Genomic DNA, 23,175 nt, shown 5'->3' on the forward strand with positions numbered 1-23,175 from the left:
ATGTTACGAAGTAAAAATTACTCGAAAAACACTACAGAAAAATAAGTTTTAATGAAGTATTAGGGTATTTTAGTTACCTAGTGTTGAACCCCCTGTGAGCATACGTATGGCTACATAAGGATTTCAGGAGAATAAAAACGGAACGAATTAACGCTATTCAAAAGAGTTTTAATTTCTGTTATAAATTATCAATTTCTGCTTATAAAAATAAAATGTTGGAGAGTCGCCTGTCAGTCGTAAAAATAAGCATTCATTAAGCGCCAGTTACAGTACAGTGTATACTTGGAACTAGAGGTTTATATTAAAAAACAACTTCGAGCATTGTTTATATCAACGTCTTCAATAAGCTGTAACCGCCTCTTACTACCATCTAGTTTCCTGTAAAACACCATAACTAACTAGTTTTCCTTGTTCATCTCATTCATATATGTATTGTTCGTTTGTTCGTTTTGCTGAGCTTTCTTGAATTGTGGTTGCAATGGTGTCAGGAAGTTTTCTCACGTTCCAAACAACATCTAATTTGTTTGTTTTGAATTTCGCGCAAAGCTTCTCGAGGGCTATCTGCGCTAGCCGTCCCTAAGTTAGCAGTGTTAAGTTAGGGGAAGGCAACTAGTCAATACCACCCAATGCCAACTCTTGGGCTACTCTTTTACCAACGAATAGTGAGATTAACCGTGACATTATACCGCCTGCCACGGCTGAAAGGACGAGTATGTTCGGTGACGGGGGTTCGAACTCGTGACCCGCAGATTGCGAGTCGAACGCCCTAACCACCATGCCATGTGAGGCCCAAATTTATAATACAAATATCAAGAAGAAAATTATAGGACCAGCGACCAACATCTGAAAAAAAGAAGGATAAGGAACCAGTGTGCCAAACAATAAAACTACATTATCCCGCTATGTGAATTATACCAATAGTATTAGAGCATTGTACGATTTAAACTCATAATGACTACAATGTCCAACTTGTCGCAGTTCTGCTTCATAATTATCTTTGTGGATATTGTTGTTGTTTGGCAGGAAAAAGACTGTGTATTTTTGTGTAAAAATACACAAACTGCCAAGTTGGCCCTTGTACGCTGACCAATGTGTAGGTCCTCTAACGTAACGATTTTTCTCATTCTTCAAAATTACAGATAAAACAAGATGGAATCCTCAATAGCTTTTTAGGCAGGATTACAGTAAATTTATCTATCAGACCTTTTTTTCCCCCTTTTATTAGCTACATTTATGTGCGCCTAGCGTGGGGAACGTGTATACCCGATTCAATTTTATTACTCATCAGAATCTCTACCAGCCTACTCTGAAATTGAAATTCTTTTAGACAGGATTGGAATTAATCTACGAGAACTTGGGTTTGGTCAAATACACCATTCGAAAAAGGTTTGACCTTCTCAGCCCAAAACTTTAATTAGATCTCAAATCGGTCAAGAGATGACGCTAAAACTTTGTACTTGAACAAAAAACAACAAAAACTAAGCCGTTCTATAAGTCACTATGCCGCGGTTGAAAATCATCCAACATAGGTTGTAATAAACAAACGAGAAACAAAAGCTATATCTGGATTATTTATACTGTCTAACTCACAAATTATCCTATAAATCTGTAACATTACAGGGTGGATCTCAATAAGAGACGACGAAGCTGTAACACAGCAGATCTTCCTTCGGGATTAAGTTGTTCTTACATCATCCCTGCAAAATCATTACTAAGAACATAATTAGTGTTATTAGTATCTTTACCTGGGAGTTCTTTACATGATGTATACATCGTATTAACTGATACAAGATCAAATTATCGTGAAAATGCCTTCTTAGTATTTACTATAGTTTTAATGCAACAACAGGGCATTATCAGGAAAATAGTTCATAGGGTGTACGAAAAAGTAGGTTTAGTACTTACTGTTATTCTCATACAACGACAGGGCACTATCAGGAAAATAGTTCATAAGGTGTACGAAAAAGTAGGTTTAGTACTTACTGTTATTCTCATACAACGACAGGGCACTATCAGGAAAATAGTTCATAATCAGTTGTACTATAAAGTAGGTTTAGTACTATTATTCTCATACGACGACAGTGCATTCTGAGGAAAACAGTCCACATAATTAAACTTTATTATACAGCATAGCGCCCACATTCTTTCCTTACTTTTGACTTTCCAAACCTGCACATGCGCACTTATGATATTTAAACTACTCCTCTACCCTTTCCCTTCAGTGAACATTATTTTAGCTTGTAATCTGGTTATTACGTGTAATCAAAACTTCGAATCACACTTTAGACTACAGTACTCCAGAAAAAGAACTTCAAGGAAGGTCACTGATGGTACACAATAAACTGTCCCGTGTTTATCTATAAAAAGAATACCCATCATCAAATATAACAAATTAAAGACTTGTCGACAGATAAAATAACAGTGACTAGAGAAGATTATACTGCTTGGCAGGGCTAAACTGCCTAACGGGTTGTTGTCTATATTCTAAGATAAAGAGGGGACAGAATTTTTCCTGGATTTTTGTACTCCCAATTCCCTACCGTTTCAAAGTTCGTGGCCGCCTAGTAAAGTTACAAACTTTATTTTTTGGTTTTAAGAAAGAATAAAAACTCAAAATATAATTTAAAGTATTACCGATAAAAAAAACTGAAAAGAATTTTTAACTTGTATAGCAAAAATAAAAATTTAAGATTTATGTAGTATTTTACAAGATCAACAGTAAAATACTTAAACGATCAACGTTGTATAAAACACAAATAAAATTTTAAAAAAGCGATCAGCGGTCATAAAAGACACTACATGTTTCGACGTTGTTCACGACATCCGTCAGAGTATGAAAAACAAATGTTGTGCAACATATCAATACAAAAAAGCCATGGTCATGTGACTACTATTTTACATATTTAAAAAGGATCACGCCACCTACTTACTTTCTGATTTTCTAACCCTTCATCCTTATTTAAGATTAAATTATATTACCGTGTTTCATTATTTCTATGGTTTGAGTATTTTAATATTTTAAATATTTACATAAGTTCCTTGAATTTTAACCTAAGATCAACTGTATTTTCACATATGTAACCAGAATTACACAGTGCCATTTCTAGGATTTGTTTTTTTGTTTTTTTTTCAGGGATGGAGCGTCCCAAGAGAACAAAGTTCGTTTAGAGGAGCTGAAAAAAATTAAGACGTTCATGTCAGTAGAAATCAATTTTTTTTACAAAACTTAAAAAACCTTAAAACACTATCTCATGTGGGGCTGCTGTGGAGGTACAACTCTCCAAGGGAGTCTGCCCTCCACGCCACCCCAGTGGATACGCCTCTGGTCACATAAGAGCCTTTAATACTAGTCGTATTGCGACATTTAATTAATAATGCGACACAGTACGACTTCAAAATAATTAGTCATTCTTCGAGCCCCCAATGAAAGAGGATTCGAGTTTTGAATAGTGTGGCCATTAATCAAAGTGATAATACTGCTTGAACCTTAAAACTATTAATGTCAATTTGCTGCGAAGTAAATGAAATTATTAATAAAGAAGCGCTATACAATCACATATCAAAAGTAACATAAAATATAATGACACCGATTAGTCATATGCACGAAATTCCCAATAAACCACATCGAAAACTTACCAAACATTACTGTTAGAATCCACGAGGCTTAATACAACATATGGTTTACTAGCCATATCCAACAAATGTTTGATTCTGTAACCCAAGCCACCCATATACGTATACCTGACACAGACAGTCAGGTTTTTCAAAACATACCCAGTACTCGCCAGATCCCAGAAATATACTGGCATCTGTCCGACCATATTTGTTGCTATGGCGTCCGCTGGATATAATCTAAACGCAGAAAAATCTCTTAAAGAGACGTTCATGGATGAGGTCCATGTCCAATGAAAATGGGAACCGAGGCATGGCCTTTCCACTATACACGAGAGCCCAATCTAATTTTTACTTCCAACAACTCTATCTGATATAGAAGTAACCAAAAGAGTCACTAAACTATTTGACTAAAGTTATGGGAGTTATTCAGATTTGATACAAAGTGTTGAAGTAAAGTTTTTTAATTATTTTCCCACATTTTTGTGACGAAGACGTTCATATCACGAAGTAAACCCCCTGTTTATACAAACAATTTAAATAAGAGAAACATTATACTGTGTATAATGCATACAGGCTCAGCTTTTCTAAAGGCATGACCTACATTTTCATAGGGTGCAGTCAAAATTTGTGAACTGTGTGTCAATAATTTAGACCAAAACATTGGGCAATTTATTGTTCTTTTCAACCATGTATTGTTCATTTTAATGTGCTAGAAAAACCTGTTTCACAAACTCAACACTAGTTTCGAGCACAGCATAGTCCTAAATGGAAACGAACTCTTTACATTTACATAAATTCTCTATACAAGTATATTTTTTTACTTGTAGCTTCAATAGTTCCACATACTTCTAATGTAACAAAAGTCATAGAAAACGGGAAATTTAGTGAGTATATAATGGTTGCTAGACTAAGTACGTTTGATCTGAATAATCTATTATTGTTTATTAATATTCAACTTCCCATCAGTTAGGCTAAACGAAGAGTTCTGGTATTTAACTAAAAGCTTATTAGGCAGCGGCTTGTGGGAGACAAAAGATAGATATGAAATGATATTTTTTACACAATTATAATTTAAAGTTTCAATGGACGAATTAACAGGAAGGTTGGGGGAAAAATCATCTGCAGTTAACTTGTTTTTATAACCATTTTTAGGCCTATTGGTTTTCTAATATTTCGCTGGCTTTCGGCGTTTAAATCTTAACTTTTATCGATTTGTTGTTCAACGTTTGTTTGTTCAATTTCGAGGGCTTTCTGCGCTAGCCATTTCTGATTTTGAAGTGATATACTGGAGGCCCCAAAAGTGTGGAACGTGTTTTTTTTTTTTCAGTAGCGGGGCGCGAACCAGGGGACCTCAGATACACAGACTGGCACGCCTACTAATAGGTCACTTTTGGCTCTGTTGTTTACCGTTCACCAACGTGTAATTTTATAATGTTGCTTGTTACAATACTCAGCTTAAAGATCTGACTAACCAAATTGAGTGAAATTACCTATTTCTACGACAAATACATAGCAGTAATTAGTAGGATTAACTGCAGTGTTGGTGACATTTTCGTTTACTTTAATTATATTAGTGACCTTGTAACCAGAAAAGCCATGGACACACAAGCAATTTGGTTTCAAGGTTTAGAAAAACAGGCTTAAACAGTCAATACGATCCACGAACTCCATTAGTAATTAGGTTAAGTGTTCTCACAATCGACGACTTTGTCATACAAAACAATTTTATTATTAACATTCCTTCGCAAACTACAACTATACACAACGTTTAGTTAAACTTCTGTACAGCTTAAATACGGCCACTGACCCTTTGGAAATGTTTAATTATATAATCAATAGATATTTAGTCCTGGTTTGCATAACATTCTTTACATACTGTGCGGTTTTACTCACTTTAGAAAAGATTAGTTTATGACTTGCAAAGTTAACTGCTTCAAGCATTTTTGATTTTGTAAACCCACGCGCGTGTATGAGCTATAGCCCTCAGAAACAAAATTTCTACTACGTAAGGTTCGAGCTAGAAAGGTGAGTTTCCTAATATAGTATAAAAACAAAACATGTGCTTTCCCATAATAACTTAAACAAATGCATAATTTACTTATACACAGCGTATTTAATAGATATATTAAATTCCGTATTTCGATATTTAATCTCTTCAGGTTTTCCTGCTATACGTGTTTGCAGCAGTTACGACGCTGCGTCTCAAGAATAATTCTAAGTCTCAAGTCTTCATTAACATATTGATTACGAACTAGTAAGATTTTCTTGTCACTCTCCAGCGCTAGATGATCAAACAGCTAAGTTATCCACGTGTCTAATTAGAATTAAAACAAAGCTTTTACATTTTAAATAAACGCCCATGCATGAGCTGGTGAAGGTAATATTGTTACTGTCTGCCATTTTAACGACTCTGATTATATATAAAGCTGGTGAACGTTTGAGTTATCGCTAACGTATGGTTATCAAAACGTTTTCATTTTTTTTATTTAAAACTGCAATAATTCACTTGTATTTTTGAAGACTGTAATTAATCATTTCGTGAAGATATCAGACCATTGTTCAACGGACAAGCTGTATGGTTGCAAGCACGGAAGTTTGTGTGCATGTGTTTGTTCATAAACCTGTATTATTATACATGAAATCGCGAAGAATCTTAACAGCCTAAGAACCGGGTTTGTCAAATTTTTTTTTACTAAATTTTAGATTACTTAAATGTGTCATTGATTCTCAGCATATTTTACGTTTCTTTCTTTCATCATTTTTACATTAATAGAAATTTTAGTGCAAACCCCCACACCTTACATCTCAATGGTAACAATGTCATTTTCTTTCAACAGTAACTTCCAAATTTGTTATTCTTGAATATCCACAGTTGTATCTAACTAACAAGATTAAAACTGAATCTCTCCCGCCAATTTCTGTACCTCTTACTTGATTTTCTTACGAAGCACGAAGTTTCATGCCTAGCAAGACGTACGTATGCTCGCACAAGTGCTTGAAGCTACCTAGCTAGCTAACAGTCCACTCACGACAGACGTTTCCGGCAAAGTTGACCAAACAGAACAGTAGGTCAGTACATTCCCACGCTCAAGCACGAACCAACTGGTCATTGTTGAAGGGTTAAAAGACCTATTATATACATGCTTTATTTTTCTTTTTTTTTAACTAAAAAAAAAACCTCAATGATAAAGAGTGCACGCAGAAGATACTCGACAACAACTATAATCACAATGAAAATAATCGCAGTCTGTAAAGAGACGAGGTAACAAGAATGATTTTTGGAGATATGTCAATCCTGCTTTTTGACGGAAAAAAAATTCATAACCAAACTCAGTCGAGAATAAAGCCAGATATGCCACTACATAAAATCTAATTCACACTCACAGAATGATTTTTGGAGATATGTCAACCCTGCCTTTTGACGAAAAAAAAATCATAACCAAATTCAGTCGAGAATAAAGCCAGATATGCCACTACATAAAATCTAATTCACACTCACAAGAATGATTTTTTGAGATATGTCAATCCTGCCTTTTGAAGAAAAACAAAAACTTGCCGTTTCGAACGGCCTATACCACGCTTTTCATTTTCTCAAATTCCACAGTGTTTTTAGAAACGTCAATTGACATATGATAGGTACTGCTTAACGTTATTAACGTATTTAGGCACACGCATATGTATAATGACCGAGTTCTGAAATGAAGACCCATAAACATTTCTTAAACTCATGGGACGCTACATTGGAGTCTCAAGTTCCACACGTATTTTTTATTCGCTTGTTTGACATTTATTATTTATTTATCTATTGCTGTTTGTTCGTAAATGCACTGAAACATTCAAAACTTACAACAATTCTGTTTTGATTGCGTGCTTACTTAGCGTTTGTTTTTAATTTTTTGCAGAGCTACACGAGGGCTATTGTGGTAGCCGTCCCTAATCTAGCAGTGTAAGACTAGAGGGAATGCAGCTAGTCATCACCACCCACTGCCAACTCTTGGGCTGCTCTTTTACCAACGAATAGTGGGATTGACCGTCACAATATAACGCCCCCCCCCACCCCACCCACACACACACACTGCTGAAAGTGCGAGCATGTTTAGTGGGAGGGGGAACCACCTGGCGCTTAATTAGAAAACGTAAGGGGATGGTAACGGGAAAATATGTTTGTTTCATTGCAAAAATACAAAATGAACAATCTGTCCATCGCGGGGAATCGAAACCCGAATACTAGCATCACATGTCCGTAGACTTACCGCTGACTCACCAGGAAGACAGGAAAGTATGTATAGATGCAAGATCAAATTTTAGGGGATTCACATCGACAACAATTATGTTACTTTAAATAAGTGATATAAATATTTTTATATGTCGTTGAAGTAAGTGTGTAATGGGTTCTAGTATATATATATTTTTGTATTCCGTAAATAACAATGTATTTAAGATTCAAAAAGAACCAGAAAGACCTTGACTCGTACAATGCAAGTTTTCTAATGACTGTTTATGTAACGCTGATTTTCAAATCAACTTCGTAGCTCCAGAACTGTGCAAACCACAGCAGACGGTAAATAGTACCATCCGCATCCTCCTGTTATAAATTATAGCGAGAGATGAATTTCACCATAACTGTCGATCGTTTGGTGTTCACTTCACATCGTACTTGACATTTTATTAACGTTTTAGTATTTTGATTAAATCTGCCCATCTCACAAGATAACTATGGAACAATGTTTATTTTTTTTATGAGTGAATGCATTTTATATATGACGCAAATTACTTTTTGTTTCAACAAAGCTAAACGTTCAGGTTTACCTTTAAGTACGGACTTAAATGAGGTATTTGTTGGTTTTGTTTGTGTGTTTTAGATCAAAGTCACATTGGGCTATCTGTTGCGTCCACCGTGGGGAATCGAACCCCTACTTTTAGCATTGTAAGTTCATAAACTCACCGCTGTCCCACCGGGGGACAAAACATAAGGTAATAATTTAGCTCAGAAACTATGGCATCTTATTCAGCTAGCGATAGGGCCATGTTAAGCGTAATTTCTGGGTTGTATTACATTGTTTAACGGTTTTGTTCAAAATCTTTTGTATTTTTTCACTAAGACATTGTTAACGTGTCTGAATAATAGAAAACAATAAACACAGTATTCTTTTTAAGTAAATCACCGAAATCAACACAGCACGACAACCGATTTATCGGCATTCCCTTTCCGACTATAGCGACATTAATTTAACAAATTTCACTTTCTCGCCATCTATTGGGCTAAAATAATACTAAGTTATTTCTAGAATAAGTCGTGCTAAATTAAAATATTATGAAAAGTATTTTTATTTTAATTTCTTGGATACGAAATTCGGTAATTAAAAATACTAAATAATATATAGAAACATTTACATAATTTAAAAAGAAAAAATATACAGAACAATTTTCAGCAAGCTCAACCCATTTGACCTGTCACACTGTAAGAAGTAATCTGAGCAAATCATGTTCACACGAACGTACAAAAAAGATTTATAATACGAAACCTTATGTGCAAGGCCAACGATGTAATGTCACATCATATATGTCACGTGAATATCTGTGGTTTATTTCATGTGTAAACATACAGGACAAAAGATGTAAGTGTCACATACATCATAAATTAAACAACAGCAAAAATAATTTGTAACTTAAAATACAAAATGCACAGTAAAAACAGTGAAGATGGGGAACAATTTCGAATTACTAACAGTGAATTACACAGTACTGACTAAAAAAAAAAAAACTGTTTCCGTGATAGAATGTAAAAACTAGTGGAATCAGTAGCAACATGTACAAATGGATCTATCAGTTTTTGCGTAACATAAAAACAAGAATCAAGTTTGGACCTAGCCGGAAAAGTAAAATATGACTGCGAAAAGGATTTCCACAAGAAAGTTTCGTGGCCAAATCTATGCCTCTTTTTCATCACAATGTGGTAAATAACTCCCATTAGGAGTGAAATCATTACTTGCCTTAATGTGTACAGAAGAAAACCTGACAATAACAAGAAGGAAGATACAAGATGCCATGGACAAATTAGACATCAAAATAGACAGTCTATATTAAAAAGTTAAAGTTAGCCACATTTTTTTTCTTCACATTGTCACTTAAGGCACTGCCAGTCAAACTGCAGTACGATGCATGAATGACTGACTTGTAAAAAGCGGATCCAAAAGACAGATATAAAAGCATGGCTAGGAATGGTTCTTCTGAAGAAGTTGGCACGTGGGTAGTAAATCAATACATTCTGATAGAAGAAAATATATATGGTAAGAATACAACCAATCCTTAAATATAGAATGTCAGCTGGGAAACAGCAGTAAAGATAGATTTCAACAGAATAACTATAAAGTCCAGAAAGAAAACCAACGGATAATAACTGGAGTCATAAGAATAACACCAAAAAATTTAATGGAAAATGTGGCAATAGTCCAACCAATGGAAGACAGAAAAGGTCCAAAGCTGCTAATCCAAGCATCCGAGTTCAAGTCCTACTGTCCACTCCAAAAAAAAAAAATAGAAAGAAAACCCATCATGATCAAAATTCAAAATAACGTTTCGCTCGGCAGCCATCCATGAGACAGGAAAGGAACCTGCCAACGTTTCGCTCGGCAGCCATCCATGAGACAGAAAAGGAACCTGCCAAAAATAATCATTCTCACATACAAGCCAGATCCTCTGTGGGAAAATAATTCCTTATCCACTATTAAACTGTAAACTGGACGTATATGGGTGTGTGTGTTTTTTATGGCAAAGACACGTCGAGCTATCTGCTGTGTCCACCGAGGGGAATCGAACCCCTGATTTTAGTGTTGTAAATCCGAAGACTTACCGCTGTCCCACCGGGAATCAAGGACGTATACGGATTGACCGCTAAAGGAACCCAGTCAAGTGCAATCAAGAGGTAATTACATGACTATCGCAGTGATGCAAGAAGCCTACATTCAAGAAGAATGGACTCACGTCTTTACAGGTGGATGAGCAACACGTCCACTGATAAACGGAGTCTATGAATAAAGAAAATTGGTGAACAAGAACAAAAAACTGCTATACTAGTAGGAAAAGTTTGTACAACCTATAGAACCAAGACGGAAGCAGTTAAGAAGGCTACAGATACCCCTCTAACAACGAGATAACTGCAACCACCAAAGTTGTCATCTTTACTAATGTGATGTCAGTTATGCAAGCTCTCCAAAAATATCTAAAGAATAACCTCGAACAGAAGCTTAAGCAGACAAGAGGAGACAGCAAAACTATGATGCTGCAGTTGATTCCACCCCAGTGAGAAAAATAAAACTGCAGATCACCTTGCCAAACAAGGAGCCCAGGACCAACAGACAGGTGACTCTACATAATATCAAGAATGCAAGTCGATCATAAGATAGTATGTCATGAACTAGAGGAAGGAAGAATATCCAACGTATTATCCCACAGATAGTTACTATGTTTCCAAGATAAGCCAGTGCGATTGTTTCCCACTTATGAACAAGATTTAAGCATTTAAAAGAACACCTGTACGACCAAACGAAGATTGAAAATACAGCAACCTGGCCCCATGATACCAAGCGAAGAGACTCCAGAAACATTTCCTAACACTTCTCCATCAGAGTGTGACATCATGGTCGGCTTAGCCATTCCATCCCCCATTACACAAGAAGTTCTAATTTAAGCATACAGAATGAACACAAGACGAAGTATGAACATCTAAAAAAACTTGTAAAAACCGAACGATAAGTTGTTTGTTTGTTTTCTTTTCCAGTAACGGCGGAACCTAAGATCCACAGTCCGGCAAGCTAACCGCTAACCACTGACCCACGCTCAGCCTAATGTAATGCACAATTGTTTTATATAGATACACTGTGATTTTTATTAAGGACTTAAAAATATTCCACCTATAACATATGTAAAAACAAGTAAATCTAGCAAACACTACTTAAGGTATCCCTTTTAACCTCAGTACATCTCCGAGTTTGAAATACGCAAAAATGCAAACAATATTACATATATAGTTAAATTTTAGAAGATCATCTCTTGCTCTTCGATACATGTTGTTATGACAACGAGCATTCTTTTACATATTAAGGTCATAAACCAGGGTAATAACAACAATACTTTGGCGAGCCATTATTTAACATAACATGAACTTTCTACTCGTCTATTTGTCAATTCCTTTTGTTCACCCAAACGTGACTTTCAGTGAAAAGATTATGTAGAAGCTTAATCTATTCTTTGATTCGCTACTTCCGCTGCAACAGACTAGTTTCGTCGATTTCACGGCTCATCAGTGCTGCTTGGAAGAGAGAAGCAAATAAAGGCCTCATATAGTAGTGGAATGTAAGCACTTTGTTTGGTTTAGATGTATAGTCCTATATTCAAAACTGATATCCTAAGACACTTTAGGTCAGTTACGTTTTTTTTTTTTTTTATTTAGGCACAAAGCTACACAATGGGTTATCTGTGTCGTGCCTATCACATGTATCGAAACCCGGTTTTTAGCATTATAAGCTCACTAACTGAGCCATTAGGGGGCAGGTCAGTCAGAATTAATTAATTATAACTAAGTTACTGAAGACAATGAAGACATTCCGAGGTCGAATTATTTAATATTATATTACTAAACATCAATGCTTTCCTTATGTCGCATTGCTGTAATATTGCTATATTTTATACTTTGTAATTTATTGTATTATAACAATATCGCCTTGTTTGATCTTTTACTGCTGAAAACAAAAACTTCGTAGAAGCAACACGCGTCTGCAAAGATTTTTTTTTAATTTACTCTGTTTTCTACACTAAACATTGAGAAGAAGGTGAAAAATGAAACAAAAAAATTATTAATATTGTAAACAGCCTAATATCAAAAGTCTGTCGTTTTAAAGTTAAAAATGTGAAGTTAAACTTGTTTACGTTTGTTGGCCATAGCTACAACATCAGAAGAGACAGACTGTGATTTACGAATTTCCAAGTTTCTGAAAAGACGTCATTATGCCTAGACCAGTGTGGGAACATTTCAGAATTTTCACCACTGATGAAACAACAGTTGTATGTCAGCTATATCATCATAAGCCAAAAGTAACCATCTCAAGAGGAGATAAGACAGAACTTTCAAATCACTTCCAGATTATTATGCAAAATACCACGAGAAAGGAAGATACTTAGTCTGCAGGCGGAAACTATCGAAAGCATAAAATGCTGGGATATGGAAGTCAAAAGATCTGTAGCACTGATATTAAATAAATACTACTGTGTTATTAATCCTTACCCTAATTCTGGTTTGTAAATTACTCGTATAAAATAGATACACAATTAAATTTCACCAATTTAATCTCGTCCACACCATGACAGTTGTTGTTCATGAAATCTGATAATATAAATAATATTTTAACACTGATATGTCTGTTGTATCCCAACCGGCCTAATGAGCCCTGGTATTAGACGAAAAGCTTCATCGGCACTGGGTATAATAGATATAGCGTGCTGACAAATTGTTAAACATTCTTCTATATTTTTGCTATGTTTTTGGGAGCGGGCTTACTGGTTAGTGCGCTCGACTCGCAATCTGAAGGTATCGAATTCAAATCCCCGTCGCTGAACATGCTCGTCCTATATGACTATCATTTGGGCCGGCCAGCCGGATGTAAAATTTCTTGGCATACAAAAACACCAGGCGACCCTAAATTAGTTGAGATTAAGGTCGTCACGGAGAAGATGTTCTTATGAATTAGATGATAGCAGATGAAAATCAGTCATATACGACGACAGAAGATATAGATTTCTGGTGTATTTTGAAAGTACGGAAGCCATGATATCACGTACCAAGAAGAAACTAATTCTTTAGTTATCAATACACAAACTCGTTCAAAATTGGCATCCAATCGTTTTAAACTGGCGTATCTCTTACATCAGATATGAGGACCTGCAGAATAGCAACAACGTAATATCTTACATCAGATATGTGGACCTGCAGAATAGCAACAACGTAATATCTTACATCAGATATGTGGACCTGCAGAATAGCAACAACGGAATATCTTACATCAGATATGAGGACCTGCAGAATAGCAACAACGCAATATCTTACATCAGATATGAGGACCTGCAGAATAGCAACAACGTAATATCTTATATCAGATATGTGGACTTGCAGAATAGCAACAACGGAATATCTTACATCAGATATGAGGACCCGCAGAATAGCAACAACGCAATATCTTATATCAGATATGTGGACTTGCAGAATAGCAACAACGAAATATATTACATCAGATATGAGAACCTGCAGAATAGCAACAACGCAATATCTTGCATCAGATATGTGGACTGGCAAAATAACGACAAAGCGGTATCTTACATCAGATATGAGGACCTGCAGAATAGCAACAACGCAATATTTTACATCAGATATGAGGACCTGCAGAATAGCAACAACGGAATATCTTACATCAGATATGAGGACCTGCAGAATAGCAACAACGCAATATTTTACATCAGATATGAGGACCTGCAGAATAGCAACAACACAATATCTTACATCAGATATGTGGACCTGCAGAATAGCAACCGCGCAATCTTATATATATATATTGTGAACCGTGATGTCTGCCCGGGCGTTCGTCCGTCTCCCGTTTGAAAAGCCGTGCACGCAGCCAAAGCTCAACATACACTTTTGAAATGACGAGAGAACTGACATAAATAATATGTTGATGCCAAATTTTATTTCACAAGCAGGACATTCTACACTAAGTTGTTAGGAATTAATCGCACTATCATTCACATTTCAAAATGTGACGTAACTTAAAGAATAAAAATGTAGGTTTACCGTATTTTATTGTTGAGTGTCTCTTAGCATGACTGAAACATACAATTACTTTTCGCGGTGGGAGGTATAAGTAGCTCAGAGTTTTGGCTCTGAGTGAAACAAGAGTGCAAACAATTAACTTTTTAAAGTCCATGAAATAATTTAAATTGATAGATTAACTTAAACTTTTCCCGTCACTGGGGACGGGTACTTTTGCTTGTAACTTATAGTGTAAAATTAAAATAATTGTACAGTAAATGATTTATTAAAAACGGACACCAACCCTTGTAGTCTTTTAAGGGCTGGTCCCTGTTTTTTGTATTCCCTTTAATTGTTTATGTATATATATGCACAAGTGCCGTTTTAATTTATTTAACGTAATAAGTTTTCTGAGTTTAAGTGGTCACTGGCTGGCAAGGTGATTTTCTTATTCAATACGTGGTGAATTGTTGTCAGTATCTGGAGCTATCAGTAAATAGTCTTTAACAGCAGGTTCATGATTGGAACATTGATAAGAATACGATGGTGTATGTACTGGTTCATGACAATGCAGCAAACGTGGTCAGCTCGTGCTGCAAACATTAAACATGAATCGTGTTTCATTCACACTCTTGTTATCACAGAAAGGCGTCATAGACATCATTTCAAAGAATCAGTGAATTGTTACCCACTTCGTCATTGGTACGTCATGAGCTGGAAAATATTCAAAATGATCTCGAACTTCGCAAAGGCATACTTTTTCAAGATGGTTCTACAAGATAGAATTCAAAGTACCACGTGTTGACCCGAAACGTGCTGTTTGGGTTTACAGTTCAGATCATGATTCCAGTACCCTTGTATCAGAGGAATCTTTGATAAGAATGTCATTATTTTACTTAACCATATGAAGAATTTACATATAAATACTTGTACGATTCAAGATGACATTTCTCGAAGAAATGTTTGTTTGTTTGTTTTGAATTTCGCTCAAAGCTACACGAGGGCTATCTGCGCTAGCCGTCCCTAATTTAGCAGTGTAATACTAGAGGGAAGGCAGCTAGTCATCACCACCGACCGCCAACTCTTGGGCTACTCTTTTACCAACGAATAGTGGAATTGATCGTCACATTATAACGCCCCCACGGCTGAAATGGCGAGCATGTTTGGTGGGACGGGGATTCGAACCCGCGACCCGCAGAAAGTAAAGAGCCTGCAAACACGTTTCAATTTCAGGAGATTGATCAACATATTCAAATCAGCACAAAAAACGTGTCCGATATAACAAAAACAACTACATCACTGACAAAGCTTTACAGAAATAATCTACGAGAGTAACACAAGTGAATATGCAGCTTCAAATCCTTTAGCAATAGACGATGGTTGCCTTATCCTGCCACTCTTGCCTAAAACCCAAAGCCATTCATCTGGTGGAATAGTGATCTTACATAAGCTGGCAAAATTGTTACAACGTTAACTATCAACTCTTGCTAGTAGAATTTACAGATGACATCTTCGGTGAGGAACAAAGCCATCCTCTACCTTGAAATACGGAAAAATTGCTGTATTTAAAATACAATTTGACATTGTAGAAGTTCTCTTACTAATCTTACTTTACCGTCGTGTTTAATAAGCAACGTGAGTGTGATGTGCCAAAGAGGTAGATGTTTTAAAACCTTTTCACATTAACCAACAGTAGCCTTTGTAATTTGCAAAGATGAATTTTGTGGTTCTAAAACATAAATTTCATTAACATTTAATACAGGAGTACTTTTTTTACTTTTTTATTAGTAAAAAGAAGTGTGACCATCTCCTGCTTCAAAATACATCCAGATTTACGTTTCATTGAACCATGATAGTGGTTCATAATAGGGATTGCACAGGAATTTGCTCAAAACTATAATAGAATATTCGAGCAAAACCCCTCTTGAAATGCAGACTTATTCTTGAAACACTCAAAACATTCCTTTTCAATAGTTAAGACCAACCAAACATTCATAATAAGCAAAATAAGTGATTTCACGATTGTTAGACAAAATCAAAATTTGCCTATTTGTTCATGTTATTATTCTTACTGTTTCATTGCCAACAGCAAAATTGGTTGGGTATTTTGCACCAAAACCTAGGTAGATATACTGTATGGAACGCTGCAAATGTCCATGACCTATTTAAAAGTTGAATATTTTTCATTGAAAGTTGATTTACGTGGTCATAAGTACATAGTAGACGCGATGTTGTTCTGAGCGTCTGCTTTTGTACTCGACGCGTGTTCAATGCGTGTTTGCACGAAGCCTCAGACACAAAGCTACCTGGCTCGATGAATAATTACTTTAAAATACACTAAGCTTTATTTAGAGCGAAGTTTTAGACGTATTTATTTTATTTCAAAAGGCTGATTTTCTACTTGTAAAATTTTATACGCACTTAGTGGGGTTTGTGTCTTACACTAGGCATATATTTGCCCATCCTGTTCATTAAAAAAGCCAACATACAAGATAATTAAAAACTGATAATTTAAAATCTACAAATAAGGACCACAACAAAAAATAAATAAGCAAACAAGGCTGGAGATCTACTACTGGCAGTTTGCTCAAGCTACAAATCCCTATTACGACTCCACTATAAAATTATTGCAGGTTATATCTACTGTAGTGAGGAATTGTACAGGAATTTTGCAAAAAACTGAGAGAATAGTTTTCAACTTAAATTGATCTCCATAATTTTGTCGTGCTGCGAAATTTTCTAATGTCATTCACTTTCCGCGATAAAAAATCCGGTGTTTTCCTGGCGTGCATGTTACTTGGAAACTACAACATATACATTTTCTAATGCATTAATTGGAAACTGCCATGTAAAAGGTTCCCGATTTTGCTCTTGTATATCGTTACTCGAGTTTGCTGTCCCTACGTAAATTTCCGCGACTATATTTCAGCAAGTTTTTAACAGTGGACGATTATCATAGTACATTTCCTTACTCAGACGACGATGGTGATACTTTTTACTGTTTCTTATACTTAGCTGAAATCGTGAATGAGTATTTAGTATTTATTACCACTGCATATAGCACTATTTCACATAATTATTGATATTTTTAAATAGTTGGTGTTAAAGTAGCGGTTGCAAATGTTGTCGATAATTGGTGACTTATACTAAGTGTGTCGCTATGGTCTATTTTGCATGCATTATTTGTGTTGCCTTATTCTAGCGGATAATTGTGCACAGCAGGCTGTTGAAGAACAGATATGTGTGTCATGTAGGCCTAACAAGGTAAGCATGAATCTGTTTACATTACATTATTCTGTGTTGTATTATCTTAGAAGAAACATTATTCCGTTCTGATGAGATTGCTTTGTTGTTACTCGTCTTTTGTTACATTACAGATGAAAGCCAGTCATTACATCTGTCATGATATACTTTTTGCCTTCAAGATGGTCCGTTGAGAAAAACTTTATGTTTGTTGTAGTTGCATACCAGTACATGTGTTTATTCTTTGTTGTACATTTGTTATTTATTTTGAATAAGTTCAGTGTGGTGGTTGGGTGGGGGGAAAAAAAGCCAACGCAACATTAAAATGTTGAAAAACATGTAACATTTAACTGAACGCATATGCACGTATGTAGATTACATGTTATTCACCATAAATGGACATAAAAACTTAAGAAACAAGATTAGTAAAAATTGTTAATGTAGACACTATTTCCAGCCTTGTTTATTTACTTTTTCTAGAGTCCCTAGTTGTAGGCTTGAAAATATAATCTTTGCATTTTGATTCAACTTGTTTTTCTGTACTTTATTGACGATCCCTATTCCCCCTTTTCAAATTATCAGTTTTTACTAACCTTGTCGAATTATAAGATACTGTTGTTGGAGTTTTCTCAATAACTTTAACATTACTTTTGAAGCGCAGTGTGATAAAGTGTAAATATGTCAACCGCCACGAAGTCAAACGTTTTTATATTAACGAAATTAGGCTACGGAAAGTTGCAAGACCGGAAGAATAGATCGTGGTTCAAAAACAAGAATGTCATGGATAACTGATATTGGAACATTTTTACCATACTTTTTAAACCAATAAAAAACAACACCTAACACACTGTTACATCAAGTACCGTACTTTCACTAATGGTATTCATGTTTAGTAAATTGGCATTCGTTCTTTTGTAGAAAGGCGTGAAATAATTACATATTTTTCTTGAAGACTGTTAGAATAATCTATTAAATGTTGTTTTCAGAATAAAAAATGAATGACCTTACAAAATTTGGAGAAAACAAAGATTTACACAAAATGTGTCCATATTTTCAGACGTACTAGTCCATTTAATTTAGGTATTGTGCGTTACTTGATACGTTTCATTAAGTTAACTTCTCCATGGATTATTTATTGCTACAGAAGTTTTCTCTCGGCGACTCATAGTCGAGTAAGCCTTTGTTAAACTCTCCTCTTCAAACACGTAAAACAATATAGTAATCACAAACTGATAAAACTGTAAACCATAATGAAGTTATTACAGCATACAAGTAGACACGCGTCCATACACCAGCATTGATAGATTGCAAATCTAACCTATATAAAAAGCCAGTGTGTGTGTGTCACGTCACACTTGATTTCTCGAAATAGGAGGAGTCATAAAAGCCAAAAGGCATTTATCCAGATTGAATAGTTCGATTACTGTCTGCCCGTTATGATTTTAGTGACGGGGATGCAAGGGGGCCGTGAGGTGTGTGTGTGTGTGTGCCGTGAAACCTCATAAGTGTTTGTTTGTTTGAAGTTATGCACAAAGCAACACAGTGGGTTATCTGTGCTCTGCCCACCACGGGTATCGAAACCCGGATTCTAGCGTTGTGAGTCCGCAGTCATGCCGCTGTGCCACTGGGGGGGGGGGGGAATAAGTGTAGTGAGTGTTGCTATAATAAGCTAAACACGTAGTGTCGGATCACTTAGTCTAGAACCAAGTGCATAAAATTAATCACGAAAGTAAAAATAACAATTCAATTTTGAACTTAAATCGTGTCTGAATTAAGCTATTTTCTGTTATATCACCAACGTTTTTAATACAAAACAAACCTCTTTAATCAATGGAGACTAAATTAAAAAACCAACAAATATTTTTCCAGTTTTGTTGTCTATACATTTCATTTTATACTTTCAGTACATAGACTAACAACAATATTAGGTTATACTTTTATTGCTAAGCAACATGACATAAAAGCCATAGTTGGAACGTAGTTTTACCAAAACGTACTGGCTTTTATATATATTAGAAGTTGTTAATGTAACTGATTTTTACCAATAATTATTATATGAATACGCCACGAATTCATTTCATGAATGATCTTAATTTTGATTGGCTCACAATGGAATTTACCGACGTTTTTTGACTGCCTTGAATGCACCTTTCTGCTTCTTTATTAGTTAAGCTTGATTTTGCAAAGTATATTTATTTCAGTTAGCTATGAAATGTGAGGGTAGGGTATACTATGGGGTGGGGATGGTATTATTTACCCCTTCAATTTTGATTGGCTATACTCTAGTATAGTGAACACAGTGAATCTTACAATAATCACTTTCTTTGTATTCGTACAACCCCACAACGAAATTAAATAATGTTGATGATCGTACTTAATAGTTAAACGTTATAATTTGGAATTTGCATTTAATTATAATGAAAAATCATGTAAAGAAGATTGTTTTTCTTTAATATTAACAACAATTTTTTTCTTAGTCGCTTTGTTATATTTCCATTTGCTTTATTGCATTTCTTTCTAAATACAAAATAAAAGTTACTTGTCATCTTTGTAGCCAATGATTTGCTTTAGAGCAAAGCCACATTGAGCTATCTCCTGTGTCCACTGCGGGGGAAGGAATCCTGGATTTAATATTGTAAATCCGTAAACTTACCGCTGTCCCAGAGAGGGACAATGGTCAACGAAAGGAGCCTTTCCGTTTTTTTTTACCATAGGCATTTGAAAAATAGCAACAACAGTGAATTAATCATAAGCTTGGCCTACTGATCAATAAAACTTAAGTTAAAATCTAACCTTTAAATTTCATCTTTCACTTTTGCATTTGTCAAAACTGACACCTCCTAAATCTTATGTTACATATATTCCAGTTTTATGTACATGCATGTGAAATTGAATTTCTGAACAACAACATCAGAGCTACAAAGTTGTCTGACACAACATTAACTTGATCACCTTGATAAATGGTGTTTACATCAATAATACTAAAGTGACGAACCCACAACAAACTGAAGATTAAAAAGAAACTAACAAATTATTTGTGGGTAATGAAATGGATATTTACTTTTTAAATTTAGCTTTATTTAATAAAATTATTCCTTCACAGAAGAAAATGCTGATTCTGAACTTATTGAGATCAGCACTTTAGCTATCATGAAAGATCACAAGTATTGTTTGCTTGTTTTTGAATTTTGCGCAAAGCTACACAAGGGCCATCTGCGCTAGCCGTCCCTAATTTAGCAGTGTAAGACTAGAGGGAAGGCAGCTAGTCATCACCACCGACCGCCAACTCTTGGGCTATTCTTTTACCAATGAATAGTGGGATTGACCGTCACTTTATAATGCCCCCAAGGCTGAAAGGGTGAGCATGTTTGGTGGGACGGGGATTCAAACCCGCAGATTGCGAGTCGAGCTCCTTAACCACCTGGCCATACCGGGCAATCACTAGTAAACAGTTTGTTGAGGTCAGCACTTTAGCTGGCATGACAGACCACTAGTAAACAGTTTGTTGAGGTCACCACTTTAACAACAGTGAAATAAATACTGAAAATTATATAGCATGAATTATATGTATTAAATTATGGGGCAAGAAGAAAAAAATTAATGTAGCTTCTTATTCACTTTCATAATTAGAAGCTATTTTTTCATGTTTTGTTTTCTGTGTTACAAAATCATAGGCCTAAAGCTGGCTCTTCCATTTTCTATAACAGGTTGATCAACTTAAATCGTTATACAAATGGAAGTCCACTAATGCAAACCACTATACTATGAAGAATTGGTATCATACAGATATAAGTTAAGACTACATTAAGTTAAATACACTTACGTATCATCAAGGAATGCCAAACCAAAATACTCTTTTTCTTTTAAGTTAAAATGGGAAGCCACCATATCCAGGAGTTCTCCAGCATACAGTTTGGGCTGAAAATACAATGATAATTTGAAATTGCAAAAACTTCTTCAAAAGAACAAAGACAATGAAAACATACTGAATTAAAATTGATAACTTAAATGGTGTGGTAATTAAATCATCAACCTCGTATTAGCTCAAAATAACTAAAGACATTTAAGCTAAGATCATCAGGTTTATTTAAAATAAAAGCAATCTACAGTGTAACATATAAAACCTTTAATCGATTCAGTAAATGCAGTCTAAACTTAGTTTCACTGGAAGATTTGAACTATTTTTGGTCAAGTTATTCAAGAAAGTTAATGACTGTAAATAATTTGTATATCAACTTGCATTTTTTAAAACAAACAGTCTGAATATTTTTCTTTTGTTTTAGCCAAAGTTAAGTAAGAAACTATATTTTTTTTCACTCTTGTAATATCTTTTTTTGGTGAAACTATATTACATTACAGAAAGCAGATTATGAATTATTCTGATTTGTTTTTTATCTCTTTAAACCCATAATTTTTTGCTCATTCTGCCGGAAATTATTTTCATGATTTCCTAATAATTATCACCATACCTTATAAACTTTTAATTTTCTTAAATTTGTGGATAATAATATGGTTTCAATAAGTTTTTAGACAAGGAGCCATAAATGCATCGGGCACTATCACTGTCTGATGGGTAAGTTGGGAGTTTCGGCCAGACGTTGGTAGCATCTGCTCGGGTTTAAGAAGTTTCAAACACTTCTTTCTCTAGTTAACAAGATACACTTTTAACTTGCACTTTGCTTTATGAACAACCACATCTGGTGATTAGGTGAACTTGTCGTTTTTATTTTCAATGATAACTCTGAGAACAGCAACAGTTAAATTTGTTAAAATTCATAAAAATATCATTTTTACTTTTTACACCGAGTAGCATTTTATATTTTTTCTACTTCTGATTCCAAATCCACATTTTACACATAAAAAAAAAGCACAATGACTGCAAACTTTCTTTTAAATTAACAAGAAAAGTAAAACATTATTCAATAACAAACTTAAGAATCTATTACATTTCTGTCTGTGACAACCTAAGATCATAATTAATTTGGTGGTAGTTGCAAAAACACTGTAATGAAATAATCATCTAGATCTCTAATAATATTGTTACCCTGAAATGTAAACAAAAAAAAGAAATTTAAGATTGGATTTGCCGTATACCACCCAGTTTAACTGGTTTCTGGAATTCCAACCCTGATCAGTAATCCAAGAGAAGAACAAACTACAGAATAAGGCCTTTCTTTTATAATGGAGAATTGCAGTTCATTTTGTAACATGCTTGCAAAAAAATATTAAGTATTTATTCAAAAAAATGTCAGTATAATCATAACTCCACCAGCACATGTAAGCAATTAACATTATGTGTGGCTGAAATCCATTTAATTGGTCTGTTGTGGATCTTTACTGTGCATGGCTCTATATTTTTTTTAAGGAAACTTTCAACTTGCAAATGTAAATGTTTTCTGTTGAAATATTTCAGAATGGATACTTAAACCTAAACAAGAGCTTTTGGTGAAAATACTGAACCTCATCTTTATCCTACTTGACTTTGGATCTTAGCAATGGTGTTCATTATATACACCTGG

The 23,175-nt window shown here is 35.0% G+C and overlaps 1 protein-coding gene across 1 annotated transcript in view; it reads right to left on the reverse strand.

Moving 5' to 3' along the window:
* The window catches only part of LOC106463694 (FERM domain-containing protein 4A-like), a 111,020-nt gene that overhangs the window by 67,869 nt on the left and 19,976 nt on the right, over nucleotides 1-23,175 (reverse strand). The window contains exon 3 of the mRNA XM_022391270.1: nucleotides 21,480-21,574. Coding sequence (XP_022246978.1) covers nucleotides 21,480-21,574 — 95 coding nt within the window. The remainder of the gene's footprint in view (nucleotides 1-21,479; nucleotides 21,575-23,175) is intronic.

This window comes from Limulus polyphemus, unplaced genomic scaffold (assembly GCF_000517525.1).
Source record: "Limulus polyphemus unplaced genomic scaffold, Limulus_polyphemus-2.1.2 Scaffold1462, whole genome shotgun sequence".
Taxonomy (NCBI): Eukaryota; Metazoa; Arthropoda; class Merostomata; order Xiphosura; family Limulidae; genus Limulus; species Limulus polyphemus.